Source organism: Macrosteles quadrilineatus, unplaced genomic scaffold (assembly GCF_028750875.1).
Source record: "Macrosteles quadrilineatus isolate MER2022 unplaced genomic scaffold, UCM_ALF_1.0 Scaffold_1__1_contigs__length_201487025, whole genome shotgun sequence".
NCBI classification, from domain to species: Eukaryota; Metazoa; Arthropoda; class Insecta; order Hemiptera; family Cicadellidae; genus Macrosteles; species Macrosteles quadrilineatus.
Genome location: NW_026542594.1, coordinates 160,505,053 through 160,529,042, shown reverse-complemented (window position 1 = coordinate 160,529,042; position 23,990 = coordinate 160,505,053). Strand labels below are relative to the sequence as shown.

General features: G+C 36.8%; 2 protein-coding genes across 4 annotated transcripts in view; one reads left to right on the top strand and one right to left on the bottom strand.

Annotated features, from left to right (window-relative positions):
- The window catches only part of LOC128988512 (uncharacterized), a 38,632-nt gene extending 28,531 nt beyond the window's left edge, over positions 1-10,101 (top strand). For 2 of the 3 annotated variants that reach the window (XM_054409873.1, XM_054409885.1), the window contains exon 9: positions 8,888-10,101. In XM_054409873.1, coding sequence (XP_054265848.1) covers positions 8,888-9,006 — 119 coding nt within the window. In that variant the 3' untranslated portion in view covers positions 9,007-10,101. The remainder of the gene's footprint in view (positions 1-8,887) is intronic. The other variant, XR_008490394.1, reaches the window with a different exon arrangement.
- LOC128988522 (presenilin-1) lies at positions 10,030-21,318 on the bottom strand. Its single transcript, XM_054409899.1, has 10 exons — positions 21,063-21,318; positions 18,993-19,201; positions 17,012-17,153; positions 14,773-14,840; positions 13,615-13,835; positions 12,828-12,926; positions 12,513-12,623; positions 12,110-12,253; positions 11,135-11,247; positions 10,030-10,185 (listed from the first exon to the last, which is right to left on the bottom strand). The coding sequence occupies exons 1-10, from the start codon at positions 21,210-21,212 to the stop codon at positions 10,030-10,032; spliced, it is 1,413 nt and encodes a 470-aa protein (XP_054265874.1). The 5' UTR covers positions 21,213-21,318.
- Positions 21,319-23,990: the final 2,672 nt, after the last annotated feature.

The following is a 23,990-nucleotide window of genomic DNA, read 5'->3' as shown; positions in this document are numbered from 1 at the left end:
CCCGCTTTGCACAAGAATTTTCATGTTTGAAAGAAATATTTATTCCACGACTTGTTTTACCGAAGACCTTCACCGATCTTCAAGTCCATGGCTTCTGTGATGCATCAGAAAAAGGATTTGCTGGAGCAGTCTACTTTCGTGTTACACATAACGACTCTTCGGTTTCAACACATCTGGTCATTGCAAAGTCTCGGGTTTCCCCTTTGAAGAGGATTTCCATTCCACGATTAGAATTGTGCGGAGCTGTACTGTTAACCAAATTGTTAGATTTCTGCAAATCATTTTTGATGCAAATTCCGAATTTAAAGTGGAAAACGTATGCCTGGACAGATTCTACTGTTGTTCTTAATTGGATCCATACCTCGCCTCATCTTTTGAAAACTTTTGTGGCGAATCGGGTATCTTTAATTCAAGAAAGCACCAGTCCTACTTTATGGTTCCATGCTCCTGGCGAGTCTAACCCTGCTGATTGTGCATCAAGGGGTATATTTCCTCATGAAATCATCCATCATCCTTTCTGGTGGAGCGGACCACCTTGGCTTTTAACGGCTTCAGAACTCTGGCCTCCGCAAGATATTGTGAACAAGACCCAAGAGGATGTCCCAGAACTTCGTAAAGTTTTGTGTGCTTTGACCACAGAGGAACCTACTGTTGATCTCACTGTTCTAGAACGGTTCTCATCGCTTTCACAGTTAAAACGAATTACTGCTTGGTGTTTACGATTCTACCAGAATTGCAAGTCTACAAAATTTAAGGGATTGTTAACTGTTTGTGAACTTAATGATGCATTAATTATTTGGATCAAGAACATCCAACAGAAGTATTTTCCCTCTGATTTAATTTCTCTACAAACCAAGGGCTTAGCCAAATCACAAGGAATTCTTCGCCTAGACCCGTTTCTTGATGAAGATGGAGTTATCAGGGTGGGCGGTAGACTACGGCACTCAACTTTAGCGTTTCAGAACAAACACCCGTCACTTCTTCCAAAAGAAGGACATTTGACCGCTCTTATAATAGACAGTTATCACAAGGTTTATTTGCATGCAGGGCCTAAGCTCTTGCAATCCATTCTTTCAAAGGAATTTTGGATTTGTTCTGCTCGAAATACTATCAGGAAACGATTGTCAAAATGTGTCCAGTGTACAAGATTTCGAGCCTCACTCCCGCAACCTTTCATGTCTGACTTGCCCGCTGTTCGTCTACAATGTAGCCGTCCCTTTCTGTCATGTGGGATAGACTTTGCAGGTCCCTTTCAAACCAAATCAAATGCTCTAAGAAAATCGCAGCTTACAAAATCATATTTATGCATTTACATTTGTATGTCAACCAAGGCCGTGCACTTAGAGGCAGTTTCCAGTCTTTCCGCAAAGGATTTTTTGGCTTCATTTTCAAGATTCACTGCTCGTCGAGGTCTTCCACATGATGTTTACAGTGATATGGGTACTAACTTTGTTGCCGCTGCTAAAGACCTTACCGAAATGCACAAGCTTCTATCTAAATCACCTGTTTCAGAGGTTATTCAAAAGAGTTTGACTGATAAAGGAGTACAATGGCACTTTAATCCTCCTTCGGCTCCACACTTTGGAGGAATCTGGGAGGCCGTGGTAAAGTCGGCCAAATATCATCTCAGACGAGTGATAGGCATCCAAATCTTCACGTTCGAAGAACTTTCTACCTTGTTTGCTGAAGTAGAGGCAGTGATGAACTCGAGACCTCTTTCCCCACTATCACCTGATCCAAATGAAAATAATGTCCTCACTCCAGGGCATTTCTTGATTGGTGAAGCGTTCACTGCAGTACCTTCACCAGATGTGACAGATATTAAACTCAATAGATTGACTAGATGGCAACTTGTCCAACAAGCAACTCAACATTTTTGGCGGAGATGGAGCTCGGAATATTTACATAATCTCCAACAGCGTGGGAAGTGGACTCAACATATTCAAAATCTTCAAGTAGGAGACCTTGTTCTCATAAAGGATCCAAACCTACCTCCTCTTTACTGGCCTACTGGACGAATTGTTGCTGTACATCCAGGAAAAGACCATACAGTTAGAGTTGTAACGTTACGAACTTCTTCTGGACAATTAACACGACCAGTGGTTAAATTGTGTCCACTACCCAAAGAATAAGTCAAATCACAAGTTTTGTTTTCAAGAAGAGATTTTTTTGTTTTTTACTTTTAGTTTCAAGTACTTGAAGATTCTTACAAAATGTTATTTTATTTATTTGAAGAAGAGAAGACTTTTTCCATTGAGAAGAAATTTTAATTGCATTTTTTTAAACAAAAAAAGGAAGTAGTTTTTTTTGTGCAAGCTCATGAATTTTTATTACCTTTTGAGAAGAAAGAAAACTTTCAGTTTTGGTGGGCGGTTTGTTTAGTATTTCAAACTTTATTTCTTGGCAATTCCACTGCACACACATACTCCATAATCCTGTCTAATACCTGCCTTTCATGAGCACTAAAAAACAAGCTGAGGATATTCTACTCTAGCTAGAAGAGGATTGAGTTCAGCCCACTTGATTTGAGTATGTAGGGTGAGTCATAACCTCTATTGCTCCCTCCTTTTTACCATTTTAACTTTTACCAATTTTCGCCTTTTTCAACCCGCATTATAAAACACAAAACTTTAAAGGACCCCAGGGCCTCACTCTCAAATTATTTCCCTAAAAAGAAAGTTTCCTGCACAACTTCATGTTACGCTCTTTCCAATGACACCAAAAACATGTCAATCGGTTCAGTAGTTTCGGAGGGAGTGTTGCACGACGTCCAAGTGCCACGACGTCCAATAATATTTTTCCAGTGCCACGACGTCCAAAACATCATTTTTGAGTTGTTGCACGACGTCCAAGTGCCACGACGTCCAAAAGTACAGTAACTGCCAAAAATATAGTCTTTCTACAAGCTTTGGACGTCGTGGCACTTGGACGTCGTGAAACAGCGCACTGTAGAATTGTAAAGAAGTATCATTTGCACCACGTCCAAAGCCTCTGCCAGTTGCACGACGTCCAGGTGCCACGATGTCCAATCAATATTTGACTGTTGCACGACGTCCAAGTGCCACGACGTCCAAAGTACCTGCAAACTGTGAACACTGTTTGCCGACCTCAGTGCATACAGTTCGCATTGCAATTATTGAAGGCAACTAGTCCTAGTCAACTGTTTGAAAGTTGTCAACCGCTTCGTCTTCGATTAATGTTTAAATTATTCAACATTCAATGGTTCCAATTGAACTAATTATTTCATTAGCTTAAATTTGTTATATATAAAATAAATACTATGTCACCGTAAAATGTAATGATGCAGTATTTCTGTTGTTATGATTGCATAATTGATTTCTACAAAATAGAGAGCTATGTCATAGAAACGAAATAAATAAATGACTACACTATTCACTATATTGTATGATTAATACAATAAATTAATCACTAGCCCAAAATTAAATATGGTTGGTTTAATGTGAGTAGTGGTAGAATAATTCTAAGTACTGCAGTAGAATAGAATCGTCATACTATATCAATTGGTAGCAAATTTACTCGTAAGATAAAATGTATGCACAGTTTTATAACAGCTGTAAGACTTCCCATTTAAGTAACGGTATCATTGAAATTGTATAACTTCCATTGAACAGAAATTAGATAAGTAGATATTGATACACATTTATATGAATTTTCATACACTTATAATATGACGAATTCAAAAAAGTTTTATGCGCCAAATGTGCTAAATATTATGTAAACTATCAACTTTTTAAGCTATAATGATGTTACTACAATGGTTAAAAATGTTTCCTGTGAAACAGTGGGAATAATTCGTTTTAAAAGAAATCATTCATCATGGATATAGGAAATAATTAAGATTCTATAATCATTGCCCTATCAACCTAGGCCCTTTTCCTGAGTGTTATGAGGTTTATGTTTTGATTTATTTTTGTGTAAACCGTAATATAATCCCCCTGCCACAGCAAATCTGTAGACTGAATTTCCATTTGCCTGATTATATAATTTCACTAAAATATTTTAGAAAATTAACCTATTTCCATATTTATTTATATTTTCCTATTTTTCCTATTTGTCGGTTTGGAACTATTGTGATAGCTTTTTGTTTACAGTGCAAACCATGGATGTATGGATGTATGGATGGATGGATGGATGTTTGTGACAAGCAAACGCGAAAAATACTAAACCGACAAGGTTGAAATTTGGTATGATTAGATGACATCCCCGATTAACATATTCTTACCTCAAAAATTCGTTCAGTCTCCACCCCGGTGGCTCTGGCTCTGGACTTTCTCTAGTTAACCTTATGAGAATTCATATTTAAAGAAATTAAAGAATTTTGTCAGCCGTTTCAACTGTACAAGTTGGTTCTATGATATTAAACAGCATTAAAAAGTTATAAGGCTCGCCAAACAGGGTGCATCACTATTATGTTGTTTATTTGCATTAATGACCACAGCTAATTTGAACCAACTAGCAAAAAAAGTTGTGGTACACAATGAGAACTTTACTTTTTTCCATGGTCTAGATGCAGTGGTAGAACATCAGGACTATGGTAGATGTGTGCTACACAATAGGATACCGTATAAATTAAAAGACCAGTTTTTTTTAATCGTGTCCTCTCCCATAACTGCGATAGCCTAAGCATTTATACTCATATGACAACCCCGTACGAAGGACGGGTATACTCCACTAGTAACACAATAATACAAATACAGTATACTAATACAATAATACTGTAGGTTTCCGTAGTCTGTGGCCATAGGTTCGTCTGAACTGTCAATCAATTCTGAGAAATTCACAGTTGTAAATTCTTACTAGTCTTTTTCTAAGTTCACGTCGCACTCGCAATTAGTTCGCATGTTTTATCTAGGAAAGCAGGTAGCCTATGCCCTAAGTCATAGCATTTGTAGGTTAAGTATAATAATAACAAACATGCTTATCGTAGGTTTGTAGGCATACTTGTTCAAGAATATGCCGTGGTAGGTTTTGTTTATAAATTTTATGTTTTAATTCTTGTCTAATGACGATATTGATTTGTATTAGTGCGAAAATGTTAATTTATTTGTAAAGGGCATGAGCGGCCCTCTAGTCTATGTATATTACATGAAGCACAACATGAAAATGAATAAATTAAAGGAAGGTAAAAAACGGATCAGTTGCTGAAGGTCTAAATCTCGGAAGGTCTAATCAGACCTTCGACACACATTTTGCAGTTTGTACTTGATGCTGAGGATCCCATGAATACTGTACAAAATTAAAAAAATGTTTCATTCAAACTACAAGTTTATTACTTTTCCGAGAACCAGCCTTTATCAGGACTTCCGCTCCCACGCTAGTTGGCAACATCAACTGTGCTATATGAAAACAATAAATCTTGAGTAAATATACTGTAATGTTGAATTTTGAGGTTGTGGTGTTCCTTCGTAAACACATTCAATTATAATCTAGGAATATGTAAATTTATTGTTATACGTTAGCTTTATTGATATTCGATTCGCTACAGTACTATTAAATCTATAACATTTTCAATTCATGTGCGTTGTATTTTAGAGTTGGGGACTTATTTATATGCTACTAGCTGTGTGCCCGTTCTACGCACGGGGATCTTAAAGTAGTCAGTTGAAACCTTCTTATATTAAGAAAAGCAGTTGGTTTGCATATTTTCAGATATGCTGGCAAAACTATTATATATACATCTTCGCAAATACAGTATCTGACAGTTTCAAGCCAAAACAAATGCTTCGCAATTAAATGTCACCCGGATCGTGTTGGTCCATATGTTAAATAAATGTTTAAACTAAAAAAAAGCTTTATAGGCCTAGATCTATGAGGCATAGCCCTAAGGCCTATAGTTGAAAGTTACTTCCCACAATGGTAAAAGGTATTTAAAGTACTACCTCAACCTCACCATTTAACACTTTATTCGGGTTGACATTTTCATTATCAAAGTGCTCTTGTCCTTTTCGTGACACTGAGAAATAACATAATGCGTTGCCAACAGACATACACACAAAAATACAGAACTTAATTAGGGAATTTGCTACGTTTTAAGCATAACAAAGTACATATAAAATTATAATTTGAAATCTTTATCATCAAATTTTATCATAAAAATTTATATTTGCTTGGACCGAAGATGACCCGAAATGCTGTCGAAATGACGGCTTACTTTATAAAATGAAGTACTATAGACAATTTAGATTGGTAATTTAACCTATAATAAAAAATACCAAAATAGGCCACGAACTATTGATACATAAACAACGTATATCGTAAACAATTCATGATGGTTTGCTAAACAAATGTTTTACTTAAATGTGTTATCATTTTCTTAGCATAAACTAACATTTTGGAATCCAGACAGAAAAAGCAAAACTTATACAGTTAAGACATCAATTAAATTGAATAAGGCTGTAATACCACTGTATAAATAAGGTGCAACACCAACGATAACTAATTTGTAAATTACAGTGATGTGTTGGTACGTAAAAATGACTCTTGCTGCTACCAACGGTTATAAGGAAAAAACCAGTACCAAAAACCAACGTTTACAGTTAAGAATTACGTCCGACAAATTAAATGCGTTAATCAAGTCCCAAGGTTATTGATTTCTTGGTTTTGGATTTTCTCGTGAAAAGTTATCGGCAATCAAAATTATTTCCCATTAATTGCTTTATTCGTAAACAACTTTTAATGTAAACTTATTGGTGTCAGTTTGAAAAAAAAAAACAACCTTATAAAAACAACTGTTTGTTATTTAATAGATTACGCAGGCCTATTCTCTAAACAATGATTGGTATATCTTTTAACATTAGAATGAAATGTGACAAAAATTACGCAATGCTGGGTTTTTGGACGTTTGTAATTTTATTTCTTAAGTAGGTAGGCCGTGTATTCTAGGGAAAAGTTCCGGTATCAAGGATCGTCGTCGAAAAGGTTGTTATGAATAATTGGGTAGGCGTAAGTACCCAAGAGATGGGCTATGGGCCTATTGGCTGTATGGTCCAGCGATTGCATCATACGGTGAACTGTAAGTGAGTAGGAACAGAAAGTGGCACATTGGAAAAGCGAGTTTAGCATCATCCAACAACCGTAAACCTCTGTTACAATCACCCACTGCAGTTGTGATTTTTTACTTTACACTTTACACAACCACCATTGAAGCGCCGTCAATGAGTTAGTAAGCTATTGGCGACGATCATTAATACATTCAAGTTTCCCAGCCCTATACAACACTGATTCAAGGTTATCAAAACTCAAGAACAATTTTATACACAAAGAATCTCTGGTTCCTAACCTGGATGATGTTATTAAATTTTATTTATGGTTACACTATATTATTCCACTTGCGATTAATTAAATCCGTTATGTAAGACATAACGATTTTAATCTCACTTGGATGGGCTATGCCTTCAAAAAGTGATCGGAAATGGTTGTGGTATTTGTAAGCATATCAGTGACAGCGAGAAAAAATAATCTTGATCCGAACAGCTGTTCGTTATTTATTTCATAGATCATTATGTGATAAACATTGGACGAAAACTTGACAAAAATCGCACAAAACTGCATTTTTTAACGTCCGTAATGTTATTTACTAAGTAGTAAGGCCATATTTTAATGGCTAAAGACACTCTCGCCAATCCAGTGAATACATTAAAATGACTTGGATCTTGATAGGTACTCTCGTTTTCCTGGAGAAGATTGCGTAAAATGCCATCTTGAGTGTTACAAAAAGATATACAGACAGACAGACAGAAATTTAGGTGAGACTTGTTTCGGCTTCTTTAATGTATAAAACGTAAAAATAACCTACAAATGAATGATTCTGAGCAATGTACAGACAAAACTCTAATTTCATTTATATAGATTCTCATTGGTTGCAATTTAATAAATGGTGTAGCAAAACACAAACACAAAATTTATTGAAATGAAATTAAGTCAATGTTAAGTGAATCATATTTGCGACATAAATACATTTAATTGAAGCCTAAAAACAGTTTGAAAAAGGCATTCTATTCTTTATACTAGTAAAAATTAAAATGAGGGTATAAAAAATAGTTTTCAAAGTTCATGTTGATCAATGTACAATCATCTAGTCTTGAAAAAATAAGTATTTAAAAGCTTGCTCCAAACATAATGAAGTTGATCGGCTGTTAACAAAATGTCATCATTTTTCAAACCATGTAGGCCTAAACCTTATAGTTTTCCAACTGTTGCCTTTTTTATTTTTTATTTTTATGTTTTTTTTTACTTTATGATGTTTCAATTAATGGTACAAATATTCATAGTATATATATTTCTGAACAAGAACATATAACCATGTATATATAACTAATAAACGTTCCATAAGCATTTTACACGAGAGAACACTATTCGGCAAGTCATCATGGAGGAGCTTGGACGTCGTGCAACAGCGCTGAGCTATATTGGACGTCGTGCAACAGTCAAATATTTATTGGACGTCGTGGCACTTGGACGTCGTGCAACTGGCAGCGACTTTGGACGTCGTGCAACACTCCCGCAAATGTTACTTTTTACAATTCTATAGTGCGCTGTTTCACGACGTCCAAGTGCCACGACGTCCAAAGCTTGTAGAAAGACTATATTTTTGGCAGTTACTGTACTTTTGGACGTCGTGGCACTTGGACGTCGTGCAACAACTCAAAAATTATGTTTTGGACGTCGTGGCACTGAATAAATATTATTGGACGTCGTGGCACTTGGACGTCGTGCAATGCATCCGTTTCGGAGGAGTAATTGTCACAAAAAACCTGCTTGCGTATTAAATAAGTAAATAAATTAATTAATAAATTAAATAAGTAGATAATTTAACTACATCTGCATTTATGTTGATAGGTTGAATGAACTTATTAAACTTTTTCAGGTAAAGTTTCTCCTCAAAAACGTCTACGAGTTGTAAGGTTTGTGCAGTCAATACCAAGGAGTCCAAGTGGAAAGATCCTCAGAAGAATGTTGAAACAGTCATTAACTTCTAAGCTGTAAATATGTAATAAAGAAGACTATTGAACACAGTTATTAGTGATGTGCAAGCAGCCCGATTTTTGAGCCGAGTCAGTCCAACCTAAAAGCTTAAGTAATCAAGCATCAAGTCAGAAAATAGAGCTTGAGCTGAGGTTTGACTATCGCGGTGTTCTTCATAAGGATAACATGGGAACTTTAGAGCCCAAGGGACTTTTTCAAAAATGTAAGTAAGGAAAAGGAAAGTTTGCAAATCTACATATCTAGATGAACATTTTGGTATATAATATGTGGGGTTAAATCTTAAAACAAAAAAGCCTTATTGTTTGCCAAGTTTCATGTAGCGTGTTAGATATAGATTTTTATTGAAAGAAAAACAATGTATAGTAAAACTAGTAAGCTACACCATTGTACTAATAAAACAATCACATACAGTTAGTAAATATTTTATTATTAGAGTCAAAACTAGTCATGTACAAAGTCTGTTATCTATATATACAAATTATTTTAAATATAATCAAACTACTTAAAAAAAAAATTCTAACTAGTAAACAGTGCAATACAAAAGACATTTTATTGTTACACAGGACTTCCTGCAGCAAAATATTAATGGATTATATTATTCATTTTTACAAGTTTTTGAAAATCATATTGCTGCAAGAGAATCAAATAAGGATTCCAAACTATGAAACACAAAACTATAAGTAAAATTAAACATTACTTGATCAAATAAATTATAATGTCACAGTACAAAATTAAGAATGCAAAATAAATCCATCGGTAACAAAAAATACCTGAAAGACTATTACAAATAATGCATTTTCATGTTCACATCAAATGTGCTTAAAAAATTTATTGTTACAAGATTCATTGAAACAAACCCCAGAGAATCTATTAGTGTTTTAATGGAAAACCGCTGAAAATCATAACAAGTTCTGAAGGTAACACTGGTAATAATTCAGGTAGCATATAACATAGTTTTGAATAATGCAATCATATCATAATCAGGTATTTTTTGGACACAACGTGTATTACTTTGCAGTTTCTTCATATAAATGCTTGTTTTGTAGCTAAAACATCAGCAAAGGGCTGCACAATTTCACGAGTTGCAAAGTAAAATATCAACCCAAATGTAATTGAAATGGGAAGAGCAGGCAACGCTTTCTTGAAAATGGCCAGAAGTAGAAGTGTAAGACACAAGCCCTGGAACAATAAATTATTTTGGTATTTTAAAAGCATTACAATTTCGGAAATGAACTCGGTGATCACTAAGAGGAGGAACTTCATAATCCTCTTGAGGTTTTTAAGTGAATATATCTGTTGGATATCCATTTTCGTTTAGTATATTTTGTTTGAATGCATATGTTCTATTGCCCTGAGCTTTGGTAGCCTCTTTCACAATTTATCTTTCAATCCATGTCCAACCGATAAGAAAGGAATTTCCCGACTTTTGTACTTTTCCATCATCCGATGTTTGGCCGCAGCAGAGTCTGCTACTACTCTTCTGGACAATAAATCACTTTTTCGTGCAGCAATACGCCCACCGCTGCACTGTTCTATAACTTTCTATATTTAATTTCAAATCAAATTCAACCCTCATAATCACACCATAAAAAGATCGTTTTGTTTTGTTTTTTTATTACAAGAAGTGATTTTTAGTTTCTTTTTGCACAACATAAACTATTTCTAAAGACTTTAAAAGTGTGCAGTGCAATCTCGGACAGGATGACATGATGTTACCAGGTGGGGTACCCCAGCCGTGAACATCTTTCATCATCTACAAGGTCAGTGGAAATCTATCATATTTGGAGTATAATAGAAGCTGAACTTAATCATTACAGAATTGAACTATTAAACCTAATTTAATAAAAATGATCTTTTGAAAATGAGCTAATTATTTCTGGGTAGGCCTAAGAACTCATTGCTCAAGTTTTATTCTAACAATATCTGTAAAATAAAAAAAGTAGTTTATTAAAAAAGCTTTGCAATGAAAGAGTCTTCACTTATTCAAACGTTTACACCAGCTTCGCATACCACAAATAGGCTTACATAACATTTCAAGGTACAAGTACCATACTGAGCCGGTCTGGCAACCCTACTATTTAAGCACTGTTTCAAATAGAATCTAGAATCTTTGTAAACAATTACTTACAATCAAGATGGCAACAAAACAAGCAAGAGTAGTGTTCCAATCGCCATAGGATGATGCTTTACCCACAAGAACACTGTAGAAAATGAAGTCTCCCAAACCAAGTTTGACACCACCTAAAAGTAATTTTTAGATTTGTTAGATATTTATTATACCATTAGCCCCAGTGTAGCTTTAAGGTGGCCTGAATATAAGAAGATTGGGCATTGTGAATAATTATCATGAGAACACATTTAAATCCTAATTAACTTCTGCTGTGTTGATTGAGTGGTTATAGTGCTCGCCTAGCGATCAAAAGGTTGCCCTTTCGATCCTGAGAAAAGTGTGTAGCATTTTGATAGTTCGAAACTGGACACAGCTGTCCTTGATCATTGGTCTTTTGAAATAGTCCTCCTGGCTAATGGAACAGCTAGTCTTAGTCAGTAACAAAGCTACACAGATCATCTCACTCCATTTTACACTCAACTTTCACTCATATATTTGGGTTAAAATATATGACGCCCCCATCTCAATCAATAATGGAAATAGTAATATGTGTATTTTTTTGCTATAAGGTGGTCGCTGGATTAAAGGTAGGCCTATACCAGGCTTCACATTTACTAACTTTGAGGCCACTATTCCTTTTGGGCCTTAAGACCCATTAATGCATAGGTTCTATTAATGTTCAACAACTGAAAACTACGAGCCTCGTCATTTTATACATATTTCTATCCCCACTCCCTCACAATTGACAGTTCTGCTGACAATACCACAGCAAAAAGCTCAGGTTAACAGTAAGAAGTGTCAGCTTTTGTTGAGAAATTAACAAAAAAGTTCAAAGTTTTAAACAATTTTCTCTTAAAAGAAAGCTGGGCTCATAGAACGACCTCTAATCTCAAATTAAGCTATGTGTATTCTTATTTCTTATCTCAAAGAAGACAAATAACCGCTTAAAAACTTCATCTTTACATCTATACAGTTGTAAATGAGTGTACTTACGCTCTTCATCATCAGCATCCATGACAGCTTGCTGTGCCGGAGGCTCTGCTACAGTTCGCCCTCTTCCTACTTGCTGAGCTCTGTGTGCCGCTCGCTCTTCATGTGTTTCTGCCCACTCCTGTGTAAACCCACCTTCTGGGTCACCTGTCAAAACAGAAAATGTCAGACAAAGATGCTGACCAACAGTACATGTCTTTTTAACAAATTGCTTGGAATTACAAACTGGTGAATGAAAATTTTCAGGCAAGCCAAACAAGGTTTTATGCCAATTTATTTCTGTTCAAACAATAACTAAAACTTATTCAATACTTTAAATACATGGTATAATAAATATGTAGATTACATAAATTTCTAAATTCCTCCATATATTTCTATATCATGACACTAATTGCTTGATTATTACCAGGACTTGTGGTGGCAGGGCTGCTGGTGTTACTGGCACCATCCTGCCTGCGACTGCTGGTGTCCTGGCTGTTTTCTGCAGTCATCTTGACCAAACTGTACACCACCGTTGCTAAAAAAATGTACATCATTAACAAATCAGATTTTAATAAATAACGGTTTTTGAGTGAGAAATTTAAAAAATCTGAGCATTTATTTAATAAATATTCCTCTCTACAAAATTTAAAATTAACATAGTTTTGACTCCATACTATTACTATTGCAATCCCTTGGTCAAGCCAGCTAAATTGTTTTCACATACAATAAAAACACTTACATGAATAAATGAGGGCAGGAAAGATCTGTTCGTTTCGTTCTTGAGCCGTTTCAACCAGAATCCTTAGAGGACCTTTGGGTGTCAAAACAGCCACCAAATCTGAAATAATTATATGCTATTTACAAACTACCTATAAAATATATATACAAATACAAAAAAGAAACATATATCTAAATTCTGGCTAACTGTGCTCCTATAATAAAGAATTAGTCTCGTCATTATTGGCATATTGTGCTATCCTTATCTTGGAGAGATGTTATCATCTATCGTTTTACCATTAAAAATAACCTATAAAACTAAAAATCTGTTGAATTTTTTTAAAGCGGTTGACATTTTACCTGGATTTTAGCACAAAAAAACATGAAATCAAAAATTGACGGACCATGACGGTTTTGGTTGAACAATTGTTGTTGTTTTGATTACGGGACACAATGATGACTTTGCAATGACAGGAGATGCTCAAAGTGTTGCTGCGATCACAGATATGATGATAAAGTTCTTATTCTATATTACAGAGTGTGTAGTATTTGACACTCATATACTAAGAGAGTTGAAGGGTAAAAACATTGGAGGTGTTAAAAACTTATCCTGATAATTTAAAAATGTTCCACAAACGATGTAACACATTACAGTAAAAACTTATCCTGAAAATTTAAAAATGTCACATAAAGGATGTAACACATTGCAGTAAATAAAAATAAGATGGTGATAGTTAGTAGGCAATTATTAATTCATATGGCAAATAGTGAAATGTTCCATCAAGCTTTTAGATCTCAATACCACTTACCCCAAATGGATATAACACCAAGAACAACCCATGTAGTCCACTCGGGAAGATATTTGATGAACACTAGTGCCATCAATGCTGCAACAAATATGAGGTAGGCTTGTTGCATCCTCAGGGGTCCTTTCCAGTGAATACAAATCATACCCATCGTGGCGAAATTCCACATGATTATGCCTATGGTGAAATAGTCACAGGGAATGTTGAATGCTCTGAGTATTTCCCTGAAAGTTAGTGTAATCTAAGTATGAATAAGAAAACAACAGTTTCTGTAACACTTTCTTGGCATTGATGATGCTAAGTTTGTTAAAGAAAGGAATGCAGAAAGGATTGCATTATCAACCAAAATAAATTTGTATCCATCCACTAAAATACCTGGATTTGTTTATGGTCGTGTTATAAGAACTCGCATGTCAGCTATCATTTATTCAAGAGTGGTAAACGCATAGACAAATAGAACAAAATATATAATGTCAAAGGAAGGTTCCACTATGTGCCACTAGGAGTGCTGTGTAGTTACTGCGCACAACGAAGCAGGCGTCATAGGCTCTTTGCCATATTATGCTACCAGCAGACGCTGCAGCCGTGTAGTGGTGTGCGCCATATCTACACGGCACTCCTAGCGGTGTGCGCCGGAACATATGCTAACCGCTGACGGTCTATATTTATTCTATTTGTCTACAGTAAAAGTTAATAACATTTACATTTAACAAGAGGGATAAACATAAACATACCCTTTGAAGAACTTGTTTGGAATTTCTCTGATACAAATTGATACCGGATGTATACCAAATGTAAAACATAGTCTGTCCCCAAAATATTTTTATGTTTTGGGTTTTACAGTTAACAATTAAAAACAATGCAAATAAAAGGTTATAAACAATAAATATTTTGGGTATTCAAACTCATTAGACAGTTTGACTTCCAGGCAAAAACCATTGCCGGTTGTTAAAATGTTTATACATGTTGTAAACATGGACCAACATACATAGGCCTAACAACTTTTTATTCAATGCCCAATAGCCCTACAATGAAGAATTGTTTCAGTCGCAGTTTTTAGTTAGCCACAGTTTCAGACCTGAAGTGGATGTGCAAAAGTTAACGATCCACTATCAAGATGTCTGTACATGGTTTACCCAAACGGAAAATAAATACACTTACGTTAAGTAGAGATAAGAGAATATGGACAGCAACATCAGAGATGACATGATCAGCCAGCCATGAATGATCTAAAACCATTGATAAAATAACTTAGTAACAGCCTAATGGACCAGAGTGTTGTGGAAACACATTACACCATGAATTAATAAATAGAATCTATATTTTATGCATATATTGAGCAAGTATCTATATTGTAAAAAGTAAAAAGGCAAGCACACTTTTTGTCCGCAGAACTCCTCCGTGGGTTTTCAACTGATTTTTATAGTTTACGGCTCATTTGAAAGATCTAATTGAATAGATGCCATATAAGGTTTGACATTTTAAAAAGTCCCTTGGGCTCTGCCCCACTGGCTTTCAATGTTCCAATGTTTACCTTTTTTGTTTACATAGGTTCAAACTATTTCTTTTAACATCTGGTAATATTTTTATATGTTTATGTTGTAATGAAAACAAATAATATTTGTGTGATAACATGGTTTAAGTTAGTTTTTTTTTATGTTATTTCAATATTGCCTGTTTTTAATACCCACTTCTTTAGTAATGTTTTCTCCGTAAGAAATACTAAATGGTGGATATCTGGTTAAAAAAGCGATTTTGGTAAACATTTCATTCCTGATTTTGTCTTTATTTCTGGAGTTTCAACTGTTTACTTACGGGACACTCTGTGTTGTATATGTAAACACACACACATGAATTTGAAAAGATGGTTTTTTTGCCTCTTGCAAACAAAACAATCAAATCAAAACAAAAAAGTAAACCAGTCCTGGGTTAGGTCTTACCATGAGACTTAAGGTAATACCTTATTTACTAAGAAATTCACACAAAAGATGAGTGCTTTTATATGGTATGTTTGTTTTATATCCCTCCGAAGGTCCCTAGTTTTGGCCTTAATGTTTGCCTATTTTTTGCACATTTGCAAGGTTTTATTAAAACGGATCTGAGAAGCTTAAAAACAATGTTAATTATACTGTTCTATATACCATTTTGTTTGGAAAATCATGGGCTTCAATATTATACATAAAACATAAGGAAAATTTGTTACAAAAAAATTTTTTTGGTAAAACAAAAATTTATTTTGGAAAATTTTCAAAAAAAAAAAAGTTCGCGCTCAATGAAGTTGTATAAATTATAGGCCTATAAATATTTGAAAATAGCCACTTTGTTCTAAATTTTATGAGGATTACAAATATATAATCATATAAGGAAGTAGATCTGCAAATAAATAAGTTATGGGCAAAAAACAGATTTCGGTACATAGCGTTTAGCTAAGAATGCATAGCCTAACCATAGCTAGGAATCTGGCTGATAATTTACATCAATATCACTACCTACTTCTTCAGGATCATCAACCAGCCCTTCAAAATCACTTAAATCTTCTTATAATGCACCACGTATATCACTACTTTTGATTTTTAACTCTAAAACAATGATAAACATAATAAAACACATCAGTCATCGGTCCGAGGTTAACTAACCTGTTTACAAGTATGCACGTCAGCTGTCTGCTACAATTACGATCGGCTCGGAGAACATACAGCGCTTATAGACAGACCTTTAGAAAGCTTAGAATCTAACGAAAAGAACAATACCTAACTCGATCCAGTTCAATCCGATTTTGTCAGTCATAGAGCCTTTGCTGTAAACAGTGTTTGTGTTCCGTATTCAAGCGCTACCTAGATATTTCCAGACGTTTCATATCATACAATAACCTTTGTCCTGTCACGTGATGTCTGGAAACCCCAATCTCGCCCCAGTTCTCTTGCATTCATGCAACTACTAACATGTCCCCGGCACAATTAACTCCCAATTGCTGCTCTCACCTCTTAACCCCAAAGTATATTTAATTATTATTAGTGACACATATTAAAAGTGAACTATTGAACATTTGTGAAGTGAAACACTACTACTGCCGGTCCGGGTCTGTGTACGAGCAATACGCAATAGCTGGCCAGCAGAAGAAACTCGTGTACGTCTACCGGCTTCGTCTTCTCAACACTTCAGTTAAAAGGAAGGTACCTCATCAATCTCATTATTGTCTGTTAAATAATTAGTGACAATTTTTTAATATTGCTCTTTCACTATACAGTCCATTTGAACATTTTTAGGCAAGTTTACCCCCCAGTTTTTGAGTCGAAAAATCGACACAAAACACTACACAAAGTGTGTTATGTGTCGATTTTTCGACACATAACACTCGGAGGGTTAACCAACAATGGAATGATGATCTTGTGCTACATACCTCATAACAACGATACTTGTATAGAAGAATAAGAACCACAGTCATAATGACAATGACTACCATCAAAATCAGGGCATTAGCTACAGCATTCCAAATTTTCGTTCCTGTTTCTTTGGATTCTTCATGAAATGGAGTATATACTCTGAAAATTAGTGGTAAATTAGTATTTCCTATCATTATCTAATTCATAAATTTAAGGTACTAGGGGTCCCGTACAGCGCTATGCGCCACAATAATTTTTTATAATAAATCATGCATCCTACAAAGCAATACTTTTACTACCCCCGCCACACCAAACCTGCAGACTGCGGGAATTTTCATTTGGGTGATTTGATTTTCACTCAAATATCTCCTTAAAAATGTCATATTTACTCCCTATTTAAATAGGTAACATTAGTTTAACCAAAACTTTCGTTTGCTGCTACAGGGAAGGTAATAAAGTTTTGCAGCAAACCTCCAGACTAAGCAAATTTCCATACAGCCTAATTAGAATTTTCAATTTAATCTATTTGAATAGAATTAGGCTAAACAAGTAGGCTACCTAGGTTTCCTGCTACAGGGTGGGTTTATAAAGTATTTTTTAGTAAAAGATAAATAGCTTTGAATAAATAAACAAGTTTTTAAGCATAGGCTAAACAAGCAAACTACAACAGCTTACTTATCCTCCGGAACAGGAATTTTATTTTTCTCTGTAACCCACAACCGTAAAATTGTAAAAATACTGCAATATATACTAATTTATTTGCTTATTTTAAGGTCTTTAAAATATTTTAAAGAGAAATTGGAAATTTTTATTTTTTGAGGTGGTCAATAGTAAGAAGTCTATTTTTACCCCATAACACCATAGATCCCATGGTCCGATCAAGCTGGTTTGTGAACTCATTCAAGTTTATCTAGCCTTACATCTTCTAACCAAATTGCATTAAAATCGGACAAATTTATTTAAGGTTTTGCGTTCAAGGATTTACCTAATTAGCCTACAGGGTTCATTCAATAACTGGTTCACTGTAGCCTCAAGAGAGCAGTGGATGGGGGTCCAATGCGTTGGGTTCGATAGAGGGGTCCTTCACGATTCAGGAGCACTTCGGTTTGTGAACCGGAAACAAAATGTTTGAGTTGAGGGCAAGGGTCTCCAACACGGATTTTCCGAGTTTTTGCAAAACTTCACACAATGTTGCTCGACAGTATGCTCCATGTTGGCATGACGACACAATGAAAAAATACTCGGCACAAATATCGATCTCTTGTCTCAACGAATGCCCATAGGCGACTAAACCAAAGTGCTCCTGAATCGTGAAGGACCCCTCTATCGAATCCAACCGATTGAACCCCCCCTCCACTGCTCTTTTGAGGCTACAGTGAGCCAGTCCCGATACTTATTGAATGGAACCTGTACACATGATAATATTTAGTATAGACCTAACTTATATAGCCGCATACATATATACAAATTTTAACGAATAGTGTTTTTGGCCTATAAGAACATCCCGGCTCTAGGTCTTACTGTACCTACAGTAATAACTTAGCTAATATAATGGTTTAATTACCTTCAGTCTCCAGTTCAAAGTAAGTCGATTGCGACCTAGGTTTCAGCACGACGTTGTGCTATCATCAGGCTTCCAGTCGAGAATGTTCAGTCTCGACTGGAAGCCTGATGATAGCACAACGTCGTGCTGAAACCTAGGTCGCAATCGACTTACTTTGAACTGGAGACTGAAGGTAATTAAACCATTATATTAGTTATAAACCAGTTCAGGGGCAATTCCACATCTTATGATGTCAAAACTAATAACTTAGCTACTTCTCTATAGGGAAATTCGCCTAAATTAGGGATGTCAGAAAATATGATTTGTGTTGATTTGACATGGAATGGCCCGTTTTGTTAGTTATAAATAAATAATAAATTGTATATACTCCATTCAGCAGTTAACTTAATAGAAGGGCCTCTTAGCATGCTAAAACAATAACGTAACTTACTTACAAATAAACATCCTTAGTTTTGTAGAAGCCTACAGTATTCATGGTGGCAACCACCACCAGCATGCAAAGTGATACCGGGACAAAGAGCTTGATGACATGGGCTGCTCCATATTTAAGCTCTTCCTCTTCATCCCAATCTTGTGGCTCAATTTCATTTTGTATTTGGTTAGGGTTGGGTTCTGGAGGTCCCTGCCCATCACCTCCTGCCCTCTAGAAAACATTTAATTGGTAAACTACAGTAAGGTCCACGAGAGTCTGCAGTTGAGGGAGGAGCCTATTTACCACATGACTTTGAAAAGAAGCTAATGAGGACAGTGCGGTGTTGCCAAATCTAATAATACCAGCGGATTTGAAAATATATTTTAATTTGTGTTGAAAAGTGGTGAAGGGGTGATGTTGCAACGTCGCACTAGTCCATTCTTGGTATTGGCTGCCGCCAACTGCAGACTCTCGTGGCCCCGTGTATAATAAGCTTATTACGAGTCAATCAGGCAATTGTAAGGTTTGCACAACGACTCATTGGTTTCCGGTTTAGGCTAATACAAAATCAAATCAAATATCATTTATTCCATGAAAAATAAATGGTTACAGAAATTACAATAATTCTTAAAAATAATGGAGGATCCCCACATAGGCAAAGCCTGTGCATGAGGAACGAGTACATCAGTCCATCCATATTCTATAGTCTAAATATTGTTAAGTTATATAGACAAGTTGCATTTACAAAAAGAGGAGAAAAATCATTTTACCAGGAAGCCACAGCAGATAACGTTAACACTTAACTAGTAAATGTAAATAAAATTAAAAATCAAATTAAGAAAGTATTTAATAATGATGTCAAAAATCACTGGGACTTGGACTACAAAAAAGGTATCAGTTTTTCTAAGCGTTGCTCTACTGTTACTAAAATTATGAACTACAGTTCTACAGAGAACCTTAGATACATTACCTGATTAAGTTAGGCCTAAATTAAACATCAGTTCGACATAATTATTAGTTTAAATAAACTTTTTTCAATCAATAAGTAGGTACCTAATATTGAATGTTAGTTAGATATTGATTTTCTACTATGGGGCTTTTCAAGTAGAGTATTTTCCATATAGATTGTTTTCCCGCCAGCCACTCTTTTATAAGACGTGAACACCGCACAACAGTAATGGCGACTGTCACCAACGAAACAGCTATATTACGCAGTGTCAACAACACCCGTGTATTTAAAGTTGTGCGTCTTTATTCCTGGCTACAGATCAATAGGGTATAAATTGCATCAGGCCAACACAATCCTTTATTGATTTATTACTCATTGCCTAAATGACGGTTTTCGTAATTTCAAATGTCAGCTGATTTATAAATATTATTTGCCAAATTATCCGACAATATAATTACATGGTTTTTGTTACAAAAATAAACTCCAGAACAAAATCTTACTATTGGCAAACCGGTTACATGCAAGATTAACTTATCAGTGCTATGATTTGCAGAACATGAGTTATTGAATTGACGTGTCACACCAAAAACCGCCTCGTGATTAAATTTGCATTTAAATTGTAATGACAATGAAATTGATCTGTTAACTTAATGCTATAGGCTAAGGTTTGTTTATATATGAAAATGAAAGTTTGAAATCTCATCTTTCGAATTGTACCTATCAATACTATTATTCGATTTTGGAATCATTTTAAATGAGCTATAAGCTGTTTCACGAATGCAACAATCAAGAGAAACATCTCGATTGTACCTAAGTTACAAACCTCTCACTAAGAAATCGAAACAATCGATAAGCGGAACATCTCGAGAAGGAACATTTCGATTGTTCAAACATCTTGCAATCTCGCATCACTACAGTGTAGGCTATATGAAGGTTTGATTAAATTACAACCAACGCCTAATCGCATCGCATCGGAGGATTAGTGATACAGGTGTGTTGCTAGCCTTGTGGTAAGCATCATCTCTGACTTCAGTGCGGGAGGGACGGATTCAATTCCCGGCAGATCCACAAAACTGAATTTTAACTTAGATGGGTTTTAACTACTTTCCCTGGTTGAAAAATTTTTTGAACCTCCAAACTCACCGATCTGTTCGAGGATCCTGAGGCACCCTGATTTGTTTTACGTTTTCTTCCCGTTTTGTCTCCAATATTATCTGGTCTAACCTGAACTACATGTCCGTCCATGATTAAAGCTGTACTTTCATTAGCTGAATCAAAATCACTATCTGACATTCAAAAAGAATAACTAGGTAAACAAAGATCAGTTTGTTGCTGTTTCGTTTCACATTTTATGAATCATAATCATAATTTTCAATAATCGTAAGAACCATTACCTAACCTATTCATAAGAAGTAAAAAGAAGAAAGAAGAAAGAACAGACAGGGAGACAGAGTGAAGAGTGACAGAGAACTGAACTGAACACTAACACCAGCTCCGGCAGGGTGTCATACCTTATAATTGCATGGCTTATAATTGCGAATTTGTTCCATAACTTATAATCGTGGAAATGTGGCATAGCTTGTAAGGGGAATTAATTTTTTTTCGATAAGGTATGAGACGGTCTCCAGAAGGTAGAAACACCAGAGGCCAGATACCACAGATAGTAACAGAATACGGTAAATTCCAATGATACATTGTATTACTGAATTGTACGTTGTTTATTCTTAGTGAGGAGGGGTAAATGGTAGTGGTTATAGTGCAATGCTACTGAAAAAGTACTGTAGTAGAAAAGTATTTATTCAGCGTGGGGTCCCAGGATATCGACATAATTTATAAATTAATATAATCAACACTGAAATAGTCGCATGTTATCGACAAGTCAAAATATTGACAGTGTCAAAAAGGTGGGAATACTTTAGTATCGACATAAAACATACTCCTTTAGTTACTTGTATTTATTTACTTTTGTATTTATTTACATTAGTTACTAGCATTTACTAGTACTTGTGTTGGTTAGTCTATGGTATCGATCAGTTTCAACGGTTGTCGATCATATTTTTTTTTTTTTTTTTTTTAAGGGAGAGGAGGGAAAATGCTTTTACGCACACAGGTAGCCAGCCTGTAGTGTGAGACTCCTGAATCTCGCAGACTACTCACTAAAAAACCCCCTCTACTCTGTTGGACACAGACCTGGAATTGTTTGTCACATTACTTCAAGTCAGGCCAACATGTTACCTAAGCCCTCAGGGCTCTCACCGTTTATGGCATTTGGATACTTTATGACCTACACCGCATCCCGGTCAAGGTCGAGCTTCTTCTTGGCGCGGAGAATACCCTGGATGTAATGTGACACACAGGTCCAATTGTCCTCACCCTCCGTCATCATCGGTATGACCGTGTCCACCGACAGCAGTCCTACTAACTGTTGAGCCTCCAGGCGGGGCCTTTCCCAACGCTGGCAGTGGAAGAAGGTATGTTCCACGTCATCGGGAATGCCTGGGCAGTATATGCAATCGGGTGACACGGCTTTGCCCATCCTGAACAGGTACGACCGGAAAAAGCCGTGACCCGTCAGAAATTGGGTGAGGTAGAAGTCCACCTCTCCGCACCGCCGATTAACCCAAGGTCGGACTTGCTTTATCAGTCGCCTGGTCCAGCGTCCCCGAGTCTCCTGTTCCCAGCTCTCCTGCCACAGCTGGTAGGTGCGGGTGCGTTGCTCTGTTCGTGCCTGGTCCTCCCCACGGCGCTGATAAATTGCTTTTCTCTCCGCCGCCAAAAGTTTGACGGGGATGACTCCAGCAACCACCAGGACGGCGGGTTCGGACACTGTTCGGTAGGCGGATGCAACTCTTAGTGCTGCCTGACGCTGCACTCGGGCAAGCCGCATCCTATATACCTCCTTATATAGAGCGTCTGCCCACACCTCAGCACCGTACAAGAGCACAGACTGGACAGAAGACATTAACAGCCTTCTACGGCTGGACCGAGGCCCTCCGACATTGGCCATCAACCGGCTAAGAGAGGAGACCACCCTAGCGGCTTTGTCCGCCGTACGGAAAATCTGATCCCGCCAGCTAAGCTTGCTGTCCACCATAATCCCAAGGTACTTGGCAGAACGAACGGTCTGGACTTCAACGGCCCCTACCCTCAACGGCACGATGGTGTCAATCCGTTTTTTTGTTAATATCACGATCTCAGTTTTGCTCAAAGCAAGCGAGAGACCGTGGTCTGTCATCCATGCGTTTATAGTACGCATAACTCGGTTCAGCTTTAGCTGAGCCAGCTCAACGCTACGTGCAGCTATCAAAACTGCAACGTCGTCCGCGTACCCAACCAAAACAGTTTCCTCAGGCATTTCAGACCTCAGGAGGCTGTCATACGCGACATTCCAGAGGTCCGGGCCGAGTATGGAACCTTGGGCAGCACCGGAAGTGACACTCATCGTCCGTGGGCCCTCTGTAGTGTCATACAAGAGGAGGCGGAACCGGAGATAATCCTCTATGATACGCATGAGGTATGCCGGGACGTGGAAGGTGTTCTCCAAAGCATCCAGCATATCGCACCACCTCGCCGAATTAAATGCGTTTCGCACATCGAGAGTGACGAGCAGCACAACCCTTCGAGAGTAGTGGTTAAAATCCTCAGCTCTCATCACGGCTTGCTTCACCTCTTCAACAGCGTCAACCGTAGATCGCCCCATCCTGAATCCATACTGCCGAGGGGACAGGTCCCCCGCAGCGACCACGGCTGAATTCAGTCGGGAACGTATCAACTTCTCGAGGACTTTTCCAGCCGTATCCAACATACACAGAGGTCTGTAAGAGGATGGCAGGTCTGGGTCTCCCTTTCCCTTCCCAACAAGCACAAGCCTAGCTGTTTTCCAGCACGAAGGGAAAACTCCTTCGACTAGGCAGGCATTGTACATGCGCAAAAGGATCAAGGGGTTAATAGTCAAAACCTTTTTGAGAACTTCGCCGGGTACCCCATCGGGTCCAGGAGCCTTATTGTTCTTCAGGGATAGGACGGCCGCCTCCACCTCTCCAAGACTAAAAAGTGGTACGTCATCCACCC